This window comes from Alternaria postmessia (assembly GCF_024291825.1).
Source record: "Alternaria postmessia strain BMP 2775 chromosome Unknown scaffold_101, whole genome shotgun sequence".
Classification (NCBI taxonomy): Eukaryota; Fungi; Ascomycota; class Dothideomycetes; order Pleosporales; family Pleosporaceae; genus Alternaria; species Alternaria postmessia.
The window spans coordinates 13,734-28,492 of NW_026260174.1; the positions used below are offsets into that span (position 1 = coordinate 13,734).

Here is a 14,759-nt window from a genome sequence, read left to right on the forward strand (position 1 = left end):
GCACTAAACAGGGCTGGTGCACCCTTACATTGCGATGAGTGGGGAACACTCGTCCCGGCTCACAGAAATCTCCTCAAGCAATGACGTGCCTCTACAGGGAGCATTGGCTGTCTACCCGAAGAGGCCCCTATCCCTGCTTCGGACCTTAATCTCAATGGCGTGAGATTCGAGGCGCTCACCCAATACGCGGACTATACGCGATCGCCTGTCAGTGTCAACACTACCCGACGTCAATAGACGCCGGCAACTCTATCCCAGCCGACAGCGTGTGCATAGTTTCTAGCTACGGACTGACTTGCAGCTTGTCAGTCCCGATTCGAACAAACTGGTGGTAGCCATAAAGCCAGCAAATAAACCTTGATCGAGTCGATACAAAAAGGGACTGCGTCGCACTGGATACTCGTATGTTAACCTTTGAATCTCGTCGACCACGACGATGCGCACAAAAAGCCACTATCGAGTCAATACGCGCGCTGTCCGAGGAGGGCAGGATGCTCGCCCACTGCCATGTCGCAGGGCCCCCCGATAAACTTTCGCCAATCCGCACCTATGTGGCACAGCAAAGCAATGACAGTCGTCCAACATCGAGCGTTACACAGAACCGACGGGGACGCGGGCTCTGGAGAAGCAAACATGGCCTGACCTTGCGGGTCACAACGGCCTTTCTTCGCACAAATATCGAGATCTGGCCAATTGCTAAATCTAACTCGATTTCTTTTAGTCGCCACGTCGTACAGCTGTCAAATCGGATTGTTTTCACCTCGGTCCGCGAAAAATAATGGATGACACGGAATTTAGTTCACTGACACGTGCCTGAGAAAACTTCATAGTCGATTCATGTCGCTGGGCATAAGGCCCGGGTATTGATTCAATGAACTCAAAACTTCCGCTTTTTGGACGGACGAGCATTCTTTGCTCGGCGATTTTCCTGGACCTTGCGGTTCTTGCGAACAGCATCCACATCTCGAAGTTCGCTCTTGGCGCCACTATCCTTCCATGCACCGACGCGCTTCTCTTTCGCTTCAGCCACCCTCTTTTTCTGGACGTGATAATCATCACGGTACCGATCAGCCTGCTTCGGAGCCTTCTCGGCCTTGTGCTTGTAGCGCGGGGCGTTATTGAAGGATGATGCAGACCTGTTGGGGGCTTCCATTTCGCCCACGCGAGGCATCTTGACCTTGTTCGCCTTGCGCCAGTCGTCGAAGCGACCACTGCGGAAACTGGCCGCGATCTTCTGCCCACTTTCTCCAACAATCATCTTCGCACCCTTAGATCCATCCTCATCGTTGGTGCGGTTCACGTATTTCTTCGACTTTTTGTCCCAACGCATCTTGGATTTGGCAGCATCTGCGAAGCCTTGGATTTCATCGTTGACAAGTGACATCTCCGCCGCCCTTGCTGCAGTGACGAAGTTCGAGTTACCAGCGTCTCCTCCACTGACTCCGTAGGCCTTTTCCTCTGCCATATTCTCCTTGGGAAGGTATGACATGAAATAGTCGTCATTCTTCCAGCTGTCTTGTTTTGACTTCTTAGAAGATGGTTGTGAGACGGACACCTCCAGTCCATCAGAATCTGAGTCGTATACGCCATCAGCGACTTCAACTTCGTCTTCTGATGCTTCTTCATTGCTATTCGATTCCCGTGAAGGTGCCTGAAGTGAGTCGATATCGTCTCCAGCAGCCAGTTTGTTGGCCGCTTGCTTGGCTTTCTGTCGTCCAACTTGTTCACGCCTCTTGCGCATAATCTCGGCTGTCTCGCTCTGGACACCTCGCTTGCCGATTTCAAATACAGTCTCTGCGGGTCGGAATGATTGGATTCTCGCAAGCATATCTTCTTTCGCTTTTTGAGTATTGTGTGCATCGTCGCTGAAGAGCATATGCGTCTCTGCAAAGTTTGGAGATACCACCAACTCCTTAGCTCGTGCTACACTTTGTGCACTTGCCTGGTTGCGTGTCCGTTGGTATTGGCGTTCACCCTTTTCGGCCACACTTAGGAGTAGCGCTAGGTCCTCATCATCGGTGAGCTGTTTGTTCACAAGCTCAACGGAAGACTCCAACTGCCATGGTGCCAGGCTTCCGACAACAAAGTCTTCTGCGTAGTTTGGGTCCTCGGTCGACCTTCCGACCAGCAGTCTTTTTCCGAGGAAAAGCTGCAAGTCTATCAAATAGGGTAGATCGACATGCCTGCATAAACTGTAGGCCCATCCCTTCCGTCCAGCTCGGGCTGTTCGTCCCACTCGGTGTACGAAGATCTTGGGCTGGGAAGGGAAGTCATAGTTGATGACGTGGTTGATATGGGGCATGTCCACACCACGGGCAGCAACGTCGGTCACGACTAGTATACGGGTCAGGCCCATCCGGAAGTCCTGGATCTGCTCTTTGCGAGCTGTTTGGTCAAGGTTGCCGTACACTTTTAAAGTTAGTGATATCACAATGCAACAGCACATGATTACATACCGTAAGATACGGCATATCCTGCACCGCGAAGAAGATTGGCCAGGTACTCAACCCTATGTTTCGTTGCTGCGAAGATGATGGTAGACTCAGCGACCGGGACATCTTTGACGAAGCCGTCGCTGCGCTTCCGCTTTTTGCTGTTGGCAGCTTTTGCAGCATCTTCTTTGGCCTTCTTTGCTGCGTCGGTCTCGCCTACAGGAACCTTGATGACGTTATCGAGGAGATGCAGCAGCGCGCCATCTCGATCACCCGACTTGATTGTGAAGTAAGCACTCTTGAGGTCTGGTGAAATTTTGCTCTCAGCGTCGAGACGGATAAGCTTTGGCTCTTGTAGACCAGCTCTTGCAAACTCCACGAGCGATTTCGGCAATGTGGCACTGAAGAGCAGTGTCTGTCTAGAAGCCGGAAGGGCGTGCAGGATCTCAGATAGTTGCGCTGCGAAACCCATTTCGAAAAGGCGGTCGGCTTCGTCGAATACAATGTACTTGACGGAGGACAGGTCGAGACCCATCTCGACCTTCAGATGCAGGAAGCGACCAGGAGTAGCAATGATGATGTCGGGATTAGTGGTCATAGAGCTGAATTCTGTGCACATGTTAGTCTTGCCGTTGCTGCCAATTAAAGCTACTGTGTTGCACATACGTTCTTCGAGACTGTCACCACCAACAAGCAGGATAGTCCTTAGATCTGTGCCGCGTCCCAACTCTTTGACAACCTTGAGCGTCTGTAATGCGAGTTCTCGGGAGGGGGACATGATGATTCCCCGAGCGCCTACTTTGGCAGAATGCGCCTTGAGCTTCTGGATCATGGGTATGACGAAAGCAGCAGTCTTTCCAGAACCCGTCCTAGCCATACCCACGACGTCTTGTCCGTCCAGCATGAGCGGAACGGCCTTGCGCTGGATGGGAGTCGGTATCTTGAATCCCTTCTGCGTGATGGCTTTGAGAAGCGCCGCATTCAGGCCCATGGCCTGGAAACCTCCGCCCTTCTTCACGGACTTTCCTACATTGGACGCTTTGCGATTCGAAGCGGCCTGTTTCGCGGCAATGAAGGCTTCATCGTCGGATCCGTCGCCGTGTCCAACATCCAGATCTATTCCCAGATCTGCGTCCAAACCCGTCTCTTGCTGCACATCATCGCCGCCAGCGAGGGCATCGAATATGTCGAACTCGGTTTCGGAGAGCGCCGGCGAGCTCGCGCGGGGAGCCATGATGGGTAAGTCGGTGGTGGGACTCGGAGGCGACGTGATGCACTTTACCTGCCTGACGTCTAGAAGTCGCGCCTTCCTCTCTGCCTTTTGGAAAATTTCGGGCACGGTCCTCTCGAAATCTTGGCGGCAGGGATGGAGACGGCGCACCTAGCTGCTAGCTTCCACGTGCCCCGCGATGAGGCAGGCGCGTCCGACGCGTTTTGCCCACACCGAACTTCTGTCATCGCGTAACCCAATCCACGCCCACGAGATGAGTATGCATCCCCAGCTCTGGCCCCTCACATAAACCCACCAGCGCTAACTGCTGCAGGCTACAACGGTTACGAAACTTCGTACACATCCTACGGCGCCGGCGGCGGTGCTGGTGGAGGCGGCTTCATACCAGGAGAGGGCGGCAGTACACAGAGCCCGGGCGGTCGACAAGACCGTGCCCAAGACACCCTGCGCCCCGTCACCATCAAGCAGATACTGGATGCTCAACTTGAAGCCGGCAGCAATGACGCCTTCAAGATCGACGGCACAGTAGTCACCCAGGTATGTGTGCGGTGGTTCTGTGGCCAATCTGCCTCCGCTAACTACTTGGCCAGCTCACATTTGTCGGCCAAATACGCAACATATCCAACCAGACCACCAATACTACATACAGGCTCGATGACGGCACTGGCAGTATAGAAGTCAAGCAATGGGTCGATTCCGATGCCCAAGAACAGACCAACCCCACCAAAGCGAAACTCGTCGAAGGTGCTTACTGCAGAGCATGGGGTAAGCTGAAGAGCTTTAACGACCGAAGATCTGTCGGAGCGACAGTTATCCGACCCGTCGAAGACATGAACGAGGTTTCCTACCACCTACTCGAAGCGACCGCCGTACATCTATACTTCACTCGCGGACCTCCTGGCGGTGCGCAGGGCGGTGCGGCTGCTACCAACGGCGCCGGTGGACAGCAGCAAGCGGCCATGGGTGGCAGCTACGGCGGCTATGATCTCGGTGGCTACAACCAGACAGCGAAGAAGGTGTTCCAGTATCTGAGAGAAGCGCCGCAATCGAACGAGGGTCTGAACCAGCATGAGATTGCCGCGAAACTCGGTATCGACACAGCAGAGGTCGCAAGGGCTGGTGATGATCTGTTGTCAGGTGGTCTCATCTACACGACTGTTGACGACCAGACCTGGGCCATCCTTGAGGCAGATTAAGTCAAATGTCTATGGGCGCGTGGCCTCGAGTGGGGATGAGCAAACAGAACAAGAATAAACTATGCTGGTTTAGCGACATCAGCACGAGCGTAACGATTTATTATGATATTCCATCTACTGCGTCGAAAGTGTTCGAGATTTCTGTTACTTGTCCGCTATCACTTTTCCGCGTTGGTTGAGAGGAACAATATGCACGTCGCAACAATGGCACATGACACCACCGTGAAAACGACCTGCGTCTTCCAGCCCGTCTGCACCAATGCCCGCCGCTGACTATACCGTGAGATCGTATGAATATAATTCGACAATCCTGACAGCATGCATGCCATGGAAAGCAACCAAAAAATGATTCCCAACGGTAGTGCGAAACGCTTTTCTGCGAGAGTTTAGCACAACACTAAGTTACATACAAATTAGCCCGTGACTTACCAAGTGGTGTGGGTTCTGATTTGAGGTGGAACGAGAGGACGATAGCTACAGATACAATGGCCATATACACACTAAGCTTCAGCCAGGACAGAAATGCTGTAAATAACGTTAGCCGTCAGATCTCCTGGCTTGTTCCGAGTCGACATACTTCGTTCATTCGCAGCATGGTCCCTTGCATCCGACGATACATTATCAAACAGCAGTACACCAAACCAAGGTCTCTCCTTAAAGGCCACTCGGTCATAATCATTGTTTCTACACAACAGGTCAGATCAGATTGAGGAAAATCTTAGACCAGGGAGAAGTACTGTTTTACTAAGATGGGTTGGCTTCCGAAGATGTTGTAGAACGGTCGGTATGGTTCGGCTAGTATGGACTCATCTGCATCGCCCATGCGCGACGCGGGCCGGAAATCCATGTTTTCTTCTGGAGCGCAGCAACTTGCTAGTAGTCGCGATGAGGTTGTGCTTTGGTTAGTGTATGAAGATGTGTATAGGCGAATGAGGGTGTTTGGACGGTCAGCCGCACGGGCCCCATCATGAGGTCACTACTCGATTCGGACGCGCCTCCAAGGTTCCAAGGTTTGTTTGAGTTATCATCATCCACGCAATAATCATACATTGTACATCCACGAAAATGAGCAGAGAAAAGGAACTTGTACTTTTTGGCGGTGACAAGTAAGACGCATCGGCAATCCATTGTCTGGTTTAATGCTGACGAATTTACATGCAGAGGCTGGAAAGCTTCGGATTGGACGGATAGTGATGACCGTGTAAGAGGAGGAGCATCTCAGGTAATCTCAACTTCCCAAACGAACTAGTCTCATTGTTAACATACTCGAACAAAGTCGTATCTCACCATTACTGGCTCATCAGCACGTTTCCATGGCAATCTTGACATCACCGCTCTTGGTGGTGCCGGCTTTGCTAGTCAACGCACTACTGGCGAGGACCGCACCTGGGACTTGTCTGCATACGACGGCGTCTATCTCAATATTGGGAAACATGATGGCAAAAAGTACACGCTGACTCTCAAAGACGAGATTCTGCCACTCATGCCAGATGGACGAGAACAATCAACCATCAGCTACGAGTACGACTTTGAATCGCAAAGTAAACTCGGTCTGTTCGTACCGTGGCATGCAATGAAGCCAACGTATCGCGGCAAAGAGAAGGACGATGCGAAGCCATTAGACACGAAGAATGTCAAGCGATTCAGCATCATGATGAGAAGGTAGAAATGTCCCTTACAAAATCGTTCAACCGCAATACTTAATAATGGGCAGTTTCTTCGGCACTCAAGAAGGCGACTTCGATCTCACCATCAACTCGATCAAGGCGGTTGCGCAACCAGACGACATCGAGAAGGGTATCATCGGTAGCGAGAAGGGCACGGGAGTAAGACTTTAACAAATTCAAAGTGCTAGTTGATAGCTAACGCTTATGCCAGGAGCAAGAGCCATGGTCTTGGAAGGATTCTAATCTCGTTGGACTGGCAGTTATCCTGGGTTCGACATGGGCTATCTCATGGGGATATTGTTGGTGGAAAGGATATGATATGGGTATCATGAGGTTTGGAAGATGGTGGTCTGTCGTCAAGAACCCAACGCTCTAGACAGAAAACACGCTGTTTGGTGCTTAAAATATAGTCTTGGCAAGGTGCCGGTTTGGTGTGGACGAAGCTACCATATCCCCGATAAGGGCAATATATTTTGTCCGATGGACATCCTTGTACCAAATCATGCCGCGAGATGTCTTGGATGTGATCTTATCCCTTTGCATATCGTCATCTGGTCTGCGTATAATACGTTATCTTACGCAACACTCCCAAAGTCTAGAGCAAGTCCGAATGCACAATAAATAGGTATCTGCGATTATGAGAGGGCGGAACGTTACAGCCGAAAGGATCCGGTGCCTGGCGGCTGCAGGTGATGCAAGACTCTTGTCCGCCCCGACAACATCAACTTCACATACTGAATGCATTGCACTGGTCGTATGGTCGGAAAATCCCGTACAGTGTTTGGCATCCTTCTTGCTTGTCGGTAATTTGTACAGAGCTAGGGCCTGTGTTCGTCAGCCCACATACTTGGAGGATTGCTTGGCTGTATGTTTCGTGAGATCGTTTTGAGTAAGCGTTCGTAAGCACATTTTGCATGCACAACGACCAAGTACCAAAGAACCGCCCAAATCAACACGTCCTGCCGTCGACGGGAACGTTGAAGCTTGACGTTCATTGGCGCAGTGGGACAAGAGGACGCAAGAAGCCTCCCGCGGACTTGGGATGCTTGACTCGGCTAGGGCGACCCGCACTCAGGGTGAGCTCCTTCATGTATCGCAGCAGTTGTCTCCACATCGCGATGGACGAGAGTCCCATCGACAACGCTGCAACGTTGTATGAAAATCACAATTTAGGTCAATGGATGCAGCCTGATCTCATACCTGCAGTTCCTCCAAATAACAGCTGCTGTTGAGCATTTTCGCCGCTTCAGGCACCACATCTCCAATCACCAATTTCTCCGCTGCCAAGTCGCAGACCATGGCTAGACCTTGCCGATTTCGTCGATGATGGGCAAACCTCCGCTCGCGGAAATTCTTTAGGTACCGTCCAGGACCACAAGGTGGAGAGGCTGAGACGCTACGAGGCTGCATGAACATGGATTTTGATTGCAGCAACTGCAGTAGTGGCGGGCATGGGGAGAAGATGGGCGACGAGTATGGACGCAGCGCATTGCGTATAAAGAGCGACAGGAGTACAGCGCCAAATAGAGTATTCGCTGGTGTTTCAATTCGTCTCTCCAGGGTCCTCGATTTGTTTGTGATAATCCTACCTTGCTCATAATACCGTTTCGCAACCATGCATCTTCCGGCTCTTACCCTGGCTTTGGCTGGCACAGCACTTGCGGCGAAGAACACCACCAGGCCGTATTCGACATGGATGGCCTCTTCCTTTTTGTCCAAGAGCCAGCACATGGACAACCACTATGTCGCTTCGGTCATCCATGAAGGTATCCAGAAAGCCGCCACAACGCAAAACGACTCTTCTCTGCTTGCGTACGCTTCCGAAGCCGTCTCGTCGGTTGTTTCCTCCAACGGCACTATCAAGGGTTGGAACTCCACCTTCTACACACTGGACGACATCCGGGTTGGCAACAACATCCTTTACTTCTGGAACTCGGAGGGCCGTAAAGACGACAAGTACGTTGTTGCGGCTAAGGGTCTCCGTGAGCAGCTGGACCGATGGCCGCGCACCCCCACAGGCGGGTTCTGGCACAGGGCCCCTGTCTATGCGAACCAGATGTGGCTAGATGGTATTTACATGGCCGATACCTTCTATGCGACCTACACATCATACTTCGAGCCCGACAACACGACTGCGTGGAACGATATCGAGTTGCAATTCGATCTGATCGAGGAGCACTGCCGAAACACGACAACCAACCTCTTGTACCATGGCTACAGCGAAGACAAGTCGACTGTGTGGGCTGACCCTGAGACTGGTGCTTCACCATATGTGTGGGACCGTGCTCTGGGATGGTACTTTGTTGCGCTCGTTGAGGTGCTCGAAGTCTTCCCCAAGACACACGCTGGTTACTCCAAGCTCGTTGACTACTTTGTCACTCTGGCCTCTGGTATCAAGGACGTTCAAGATATCAGCGGCGGATGGTGGCTACTTATGGACCCGGAGCTTGCTGGAAAGGAGGGAAACTACATCGAGTCGAGTGCCACGGCCATGTTCACCTACGCATACATGAAGGGTGTCAGGCTGGGTTTGTTGGAGAAGTCGTACCAGGAGACAGCGTCCAAGGCGTGGGATCTGATGTTGGATGACTTCATCCAGTACGAGAAGAACGGCACCCTCAGCTTTACCGGCACGGTTACTGTAGGAAGTTTGAAGGGCGATGCGTCTTACGAGTACTACACTGGTGTTGAGACGCTGGTTAACGATGGTAAGGGTGCTGGTGCGTTCATGTACGCCGCCACCGAAATGGAGAAGGCTGGACTGGAGTAGACCGAGACAGCGGTTTTGGACAATTAATGTATATACTTTGAATCGAATCCCAAGTGGGAAATTTTCATGAAGTTGACTTAGACTTCCGAGTTGAGTAAACATTCATGTCTCCGTCCCGTTACCACGCGCCACGCTATCCTCATCAAGCCGGCGCGCGCCATGTCACTAATCGAGAAATCTGGCGAAGCACACCAACCACGTCACGTAGCAACACAGCCTCTACTCATATACCCAATCGTCGTTGTATCGTATGCCAGTTCCAATGGTGAGATTTCGCCCTGCCGCATTGTCGTGATTCGGCGAGCAGCTGCCGAAAGGTCCGTCATGGTTGCCAAAAATAATCCTTGGAAACGGGTCTCCTGAGCAACCATGTGGAGCTACGAGCCACGCCCCCGAGCAACCGTCACAGCCTCAGATCAACAGCTGGGCCATGAGCGACAGGCCCGCTGGCGTGATGGATCTTGCTGGAACTGTCGGTGACGTTGCGCTAAGTCGTGGCATTGCCTTTGCGGATATTTCTTGACCGTTGCGTCGTCCCTGCTATTGTGCTAGACAACTAACCTCCGACTACTTACTTACTTCGCAGTAGAAGAAAATATTACATAGTCGCTGTGCTACTAAACAAGTCTTGATCAAGGACGAATGTAAGACTCTCAACACAGGACATCCGATGCAATCCTAACCACAATACAGAAACCTCAGCCCGCAACAATGTCTTCCGCTGTATCATCTGCCGCCTCCCCCAGCGCAACAGGCGCCTCGTGCACCACGGCCGACTTTACACAATTTCCTACCCAAGATGTCTTCTGCGCCGTCGGCAGCACAACCGGCATCCCCTCCAACACATCCGACACGCTCTCGCAATGCTGCAAAGACGCTCCGGTCGAGGAGTTCAACGGTTCATGTGGATATTACTGTCTCGCCTACGACCAGACTGTTGCTGATCTCAATGCCTGTTTTATGGACAACGGTGTGAACCCCAGCCAGATCTTTTGTTCGGGAAACAACACTGCAAGCGCGACGGGCACACCAAGTGGAAGTGGAAGCGCGAGCCGGACGTCTGGTGGTAATGGACCTGATGCTACGGGCTCGCCAGGTAGCACTGGTGCTGCTGCACCCATGGGTGTAAGCAAGGCTGGCCTGGGCATGTTGGGTATGTTCGTCATCTCTGCTTTTGCAGGTGCGCTGTTGTAAAACACTACGATACTTTTTTACTTTTTATACTTAATGTCCCTCCATATTCGCTCCATCACTCACTCTGCACAATACGGTTTGTGGTTTCGTTGAAGATCGTTTTCGCTGCATATGCCTTGGATAGGGAATGTAGGGTACCTCGAACAGGATGGACATGTGCATGCCTTGGCTATTATGCAATACTCCCCCGATCGGCATCTCGGTATACCACCTTGCCTTGCAATTGGATTCTACCAACGTCCCGCATCCGGAAACAGCTAATGCATACTTCTTGCCTACCGATACAATGGTAGCACAATTTACCCCGCCTGACTTACATATGAAAAGAGCGCGCGCAGAACATATTGCTTGTTTTTCCTGACAGACAAGCCTGCGAACATATATGACACGATCCAAATTCCGTTCATTCTGAAATATTGGTGACAATAAGCTGTCCCAAGAGCTATTTTGGACCATGGCTACTCTAGCTGCCTTAGTCATTGCCTCCGTAGTAGTCAGCCTATACTATCTCCTCAAGATAGGTCGCCGAGAAGCAGGACTACCACCTGGTATCTTCTAGATCACACCATGTATCGTTCCGATGCTAAACCTTCCAGGCCCACCGACCCTTCCTCTCCTCGGTAACCTGCTGTCTATACCGACAAAGAACGCACACTTCCAATTCACAACTTGGGGAAAACAATATGGCGGCATCTATAGCCTCAAACTCTTCCACACCACAGCGATCGTGCTCAGCGACCGCCGACTAGTCCGCGAGCTCATTGACAAGCGGGGTGCAACATACAACAGCAGACCACCTTTCTTCTTTGCCGAGCACTATATTGCCAGGGATCCAGCGAATATTCCCTTGGTCGTGTTCATGCCCTCGGGAGATAAATGGCGGCTTTGCAGAAAGTTATATGCACAGTGTTTCAACGAAGCGAAAGTTGAGAAGGAGCACGTTGGCATTGTGGAAGCTGAAAGTAGGCAGATGGTACATGACTTCTGGCACGAACCAGGAGGTTTTATGATGCATACTTTGCGATTCAGTAATAGCATCATTAAGAGTTTGGTTTATGGGACCAGGACTAGACATGCAGACGAACTTCAAGAGTATACAGTCATGTTCGAGAAGTACGTCGAATTGCTTGAGGTTGGTGCAATACCGCCGGTAGACTTATTACCTTGGTTGGTATACGTACCCCAGTGGATGTGGCGGGGACGGTGGAAGAATTGGAAGAATAAAGGGGATGAGAGTGGACAGGCTGTTAATTCCGTCTTTACGAAGATGGTAGAGCCGGTGCTGGAGAGGAGAAGGCGTGGGGTACGTGCAGGTTCTGTGTATGACTTCCTGCTGGATGAGGGAGAGAAGGGTATCAATCTGACGAGAAGAGATCTGGACACTCTTGCGGGCTCATTGATTGATGCTGGGAGTGATACGACGGCATCTGCTATACGGGTTTTCATACAGGCTATGATCAAGTATCCAGGTGTTCAAGAACGAGCTCATAGGCATGTTGATGAAGTGGTAGGAAGCAAAAGATCGCCGATTTGGAGCGATGTCGCGAAGCTACCGTATGTCGTTCAAATCATCAAGGAGGTGATGCGATGGAGGCCAGTAGCGAGCATCATGCCGCATCACAGTACCGCTGGTAAATCTCAGTCCACGCGCGATATATATCGATAATGGCTAAAGTGAAACAGATGACACCATCGACGGCTACTTCATACCTAAGAACGCGACTGTCCTCATAAACGTCTGGGACCTGAATCACTCACCAGCCGACGTCAATACTTGCGAGTCCCCAATGTCAGACTTCGATCCTGATCGATACGCAACTCGCATTCACGCCTCATCTCACTACGCAGCGTCCCCCGATATCGCTTCGCGGGACCACTATACCTACGGTGCTGGACGACGTATCTGTCCTGGTATGCATCTCGCCGAGCGCAGTCTCTTCATTGCTATTGCGAAGTTGCTCTGGGCTTTTGAATTCAAAGAGAAGCCTGGAAGGCCGGTAGATGTTGACCCCGAAACAGGATTCATGGATGGTATTGTGAGGACGCCAAAGAACTTCGAATGTGAGATTCGAGTTCGGCAGGAGCGACAAGAAATCCTTGAGAATGAATTTGCGGAGGTGAGGAATGTGTTGGGGAAATACGAGGTCTAAGGACAATGTGTGGTGTGTAAGAATTTGATGCTAACACAAATTCACTGGAAGGAAATCGGATTTGCTATTGAGTTCCTCAACTTACCTTGCAGTACGCACGTACAGCTACAACGATTGCTATCATGCGCTTCGAAACTGTCGCACTTACTTCTTGGTGATAGGGTACGGCTTCCAACTCTCTTTCTCGTACAGGACAGCACGATGCACCTGTAAGCTCATCGCGCCCGTAGCGGTCAAGAGCGTGCGTGATCGTTGCCTCTAGAGATAGAATGCTGTACAGGTACACCCAGCATGCACCTTCCACGCGAGCATTTCGCCTGCCTACTCGTACCTCACCTCATCATGAACAAAACTGGAGCGCAGTACCTACGTTCTTCATCCAACTTATTACCCAACAACTCGCCAACCACGGTGAACATACCTCCCATCCATCGCTAAGAATATCACAAGATGTCGCGTATTACCGACCGTTATCAACACATACGAGCGAAAACCATCATGGCACCACGTCGCTGGTCCAAAAGATTGTATCGTTACTGGAAGCCGGGACGCCCGTCTCCAGCATCGCCAGTTCCGCCACCAACGGCTACACTACCAACGGTTCTACCATCAACATCTCCAGCATCAACGGCTCCACCGTCATATATTACAGTACTGCAGCCTCAAGCAACTCCACATCCGTTACCAATTTATGCAGAATTCATGTCACCGCCTTACACTCCAGCGTCAACAATTACAGATACAATTGCTCCATCATTGAGGCCTCCATCACTGGCGTCTTCAGCATCCGTATATCCAGTACCAGAGTATTCAACACGGAGATCTCAATCTTCTACATCTCAGGCATCAGAGCATGCATGTTCGCAGTCTCAAGTATCGTCAGCTCAACCACCACGATCACCTACATCTCGATCGCCAGCTGCTCAATCACTGGCCGCTCAATCACTAACTGTTCAGGTATCAACGTCTGAATCATCAACATCTCTATCACCAACGTCGCAGTCACCAAGGTCACAAGGATCAACATCTCGCACAACGCCATCTCAGATACCGACTTCTCCAAACACCCCTTCCGCCTCTAATGTTGAGCCACCACCGAAGCAGGAGGAATCCGGGTCTCCGAACAGCAAATCTCATCCTCCGCAGACTCTGAAGGGGAAGTTGTTTGTTATATCCGGGGCAACATCAGACGTTGGACGTGCGACAGCTAAACTGCTGGTTGCAAGCGGAGCGAAGGTCTCCCTCGGGGACACCAAGCTAATAGAACTGGCGCAGCTTTCGAGTGAACTCGGACCGAATGCGGAATTCACAATGTTGGATGTTACAAACGAGAGAGCCGTAAAGCGCTGGCTAAGATATGCCCCTTCGAACTAGGGATTGGAGTTTATCGATGGTATGTGAACATCCTGGCCGTCTTGCAAGGCACGAATCTGCTTATGGAAGTCAACGTCCGGATATGTGCTTGGGCTGACGACGACGCAGGTGCAGTGAACCTTGCAGCTATCTCGGGCAACAAGGCCCTTGTAAAAGACCACGACCATGACAACTACAAGAAGGTCTTCGCAGTCAACGTTAAGGGCATGTTCTTGTGCATGGCCGCCGAGCTTCGCAGCATGCATCCCACAAGTAAAGGCGGACAAGGTGGATCGATTGTAAATGCAGCATCGACAGCAGGACTGGTCGGCAAAGAAGGCAGCTCAATCTATTGCGCGTCAAAACATGCCGTCATTGGACTTACGAAGGCTGCTGCAAGGGAGCAGTCCAAGACTGGCATTCGGATCAATGCTATCGCACCGTAAGTGATGCCTTCAGCCTATCTCAGGCACTGGTTCTCTTCCCACCACTTGTACTGTCGGAGCAGAGCCGGTCGTTGACACTATTTTAGAAGCTTTGGTGACACACCACACCTGGACGCCTTCGATATTGAGAACGGCTTCACACCCCCCAACAACGCCGTCCTCGGCCGCGTCCCCAGCCCTGAACAAGTCGCGAAAGTGATTCAATTCCTGCTTAGCAGCGACGCAAGCTTCGTGACTGGATCAGTGTGGCAGGTCGACGGCGGCGCATTGTGTTGAGTTGAGATAAGGAAAAAGAAAGTGCGGGGCGAACTGGTGTTGCA

At 51.5% G+C, this 14,759-nt stretch overlaps 7 protein-coding genes across 7 annotated transcripts; 5 read left to right on the top strand and 2 right to left on the bottom strand.

Moving 5' to 3' along the window:
* Positions 1 to 877: 877 nt before the first annotated feature.
* Positions 878 to 3,666, bottom strand: DBP10 (ATP-dependent RNA helicase dbp10; the record flags this gene model as incomplete). Its single annotated transcript, XM_051736022.1, has 3 exons — positions 878 to 2,409; positions 2,457 to 3,041; positions 3,099 to 3,666. 3 exons carry the CDS (start codon positions 3,664 to 3,666, stop codon positions 878 to 880), a joined length of 2,685 nt encoding a protein of 894 aa, XP_051584196.1.
* Positions 3,667 to 3,916: 250 nt separating this feature from the next.
* J4E82_009802 (uncharacterized protein) lies at positions 3,917 to 4,859 on the top strand (the record flags this gene model as incomplete). The annotated part of the gene is made up of 3 exons (XM_051736023.1): positions 3,917 to 3,920; positions 3,977 to 4,200; positions 4,254 to 4,859. The coding sequence occupies 3 exons, from the start codon at positions 3,917 to 3,919 to the stop codon at positions 4,857 to 4,859; spliced, it is 834 nt and encodes a 277-aa protein (XP_051584197.1).
* A 158-nt stretch (positions 4,860 to 5,017) lies between these two features.
* On the bottom strand, positions 5,018 to 5,706 carry J4E82_009803 (uncharacterized protein; the record flags this gene model as incomplete). Its single annotated transcript, XM_051736024.1, has 4 exons — positions 5,018 to 5,235; positions 5,289 to 5,384; positions 5,437 to 5,543; positions 5,597 to 5,706. 4 exons carry the CDS (start codon positions 5,704 to 5,706, stop codon positions 5,018 to 5,020), a joined length of 531 nt encoding a protein of 176 aa, XP_051584198.1.
* A 218-nt stretch (positions 5,707 to 5,924) lies between these two features.
* J4E82_009804 (uncharacterized protein) lies at positions 5,925 to 6,902 on the top strand (the record flags this gene model as incomplete). Its single annotated transcript, XM_051736025.1, has 5 exons — positions 5,925 to 5,965; positions 6,021 to 6,081; positions 6,136 to 6,521; positions 6,574 to 6,685; positions 6,738 to 6,902. 5 exons carry the CDS (start codon positions 5,925 to 5,927, stop codon positions 6,900 to 6,902), a joined length of 765 nt encoding a protein of 254 aa, XP_051584199.1.
* Positions 6,903 to 8,141: 1,239 nt separating this feature from the next.
* On the top strand, positions 8,142 to 9,296 carry J4E82_009805 (uncharacterized protein; the record flags this gene model as incomplete). Its single annotated transcript, XM_051736026.1, has 1 exon — positions 8,142 to 9,296. One exon carries the CDS (start codon positions 8,142 to 8,144, stop codon positions 9,294 to 9,296), a length of 1,155 nt encoding a protein of 384 aa, XP_051584200.1.
* A 711-nt stretch (positions 9,297 to 10,007) lies between these two features.
* Positions 10,008 to 12,640, top strand: J4E82_009806 (uncharacterized protein; the record flags this gene model as incomplete). The annotated part of the gene is made up of 3 exons (XM_051736027.1): positions 10,008 to 10,476; positions 11,087 to 12,121; positions 12,174 to 12,640. The coding sequence occupies 3 exons, from the start codon at positions 10,008 to 10,010 to the stop codon at positions 12,638 to 12,640; spliced, it is 1,971 nt and encodes a 656-aa protein (XP_051584201.1).
* Positions 12,641 to 14,076: 1,436 nt separating this feature from the next.
* J4E82_009807 (uncharacterized protein) lies at positions 14,077 to 14,715 on the top strand (the record flags this gene model as incomplete). The annotated part of the gene is made up of 2 exons (XM_051736028.1): positions 14,077 to 14,435; positions 14,526 to 14,715. The coding sequence occupies 2 exons, from the start codon at positions 14,077 to 14,079 to the stop codon at positions 14,713 to 14,715; spliced, it is 549 nt and encodes a 182-aa protein (XP_051584202.1).
* Between the last annotated feature and the right edge of the window lie 44 nt (positions 14,716 to 14,759).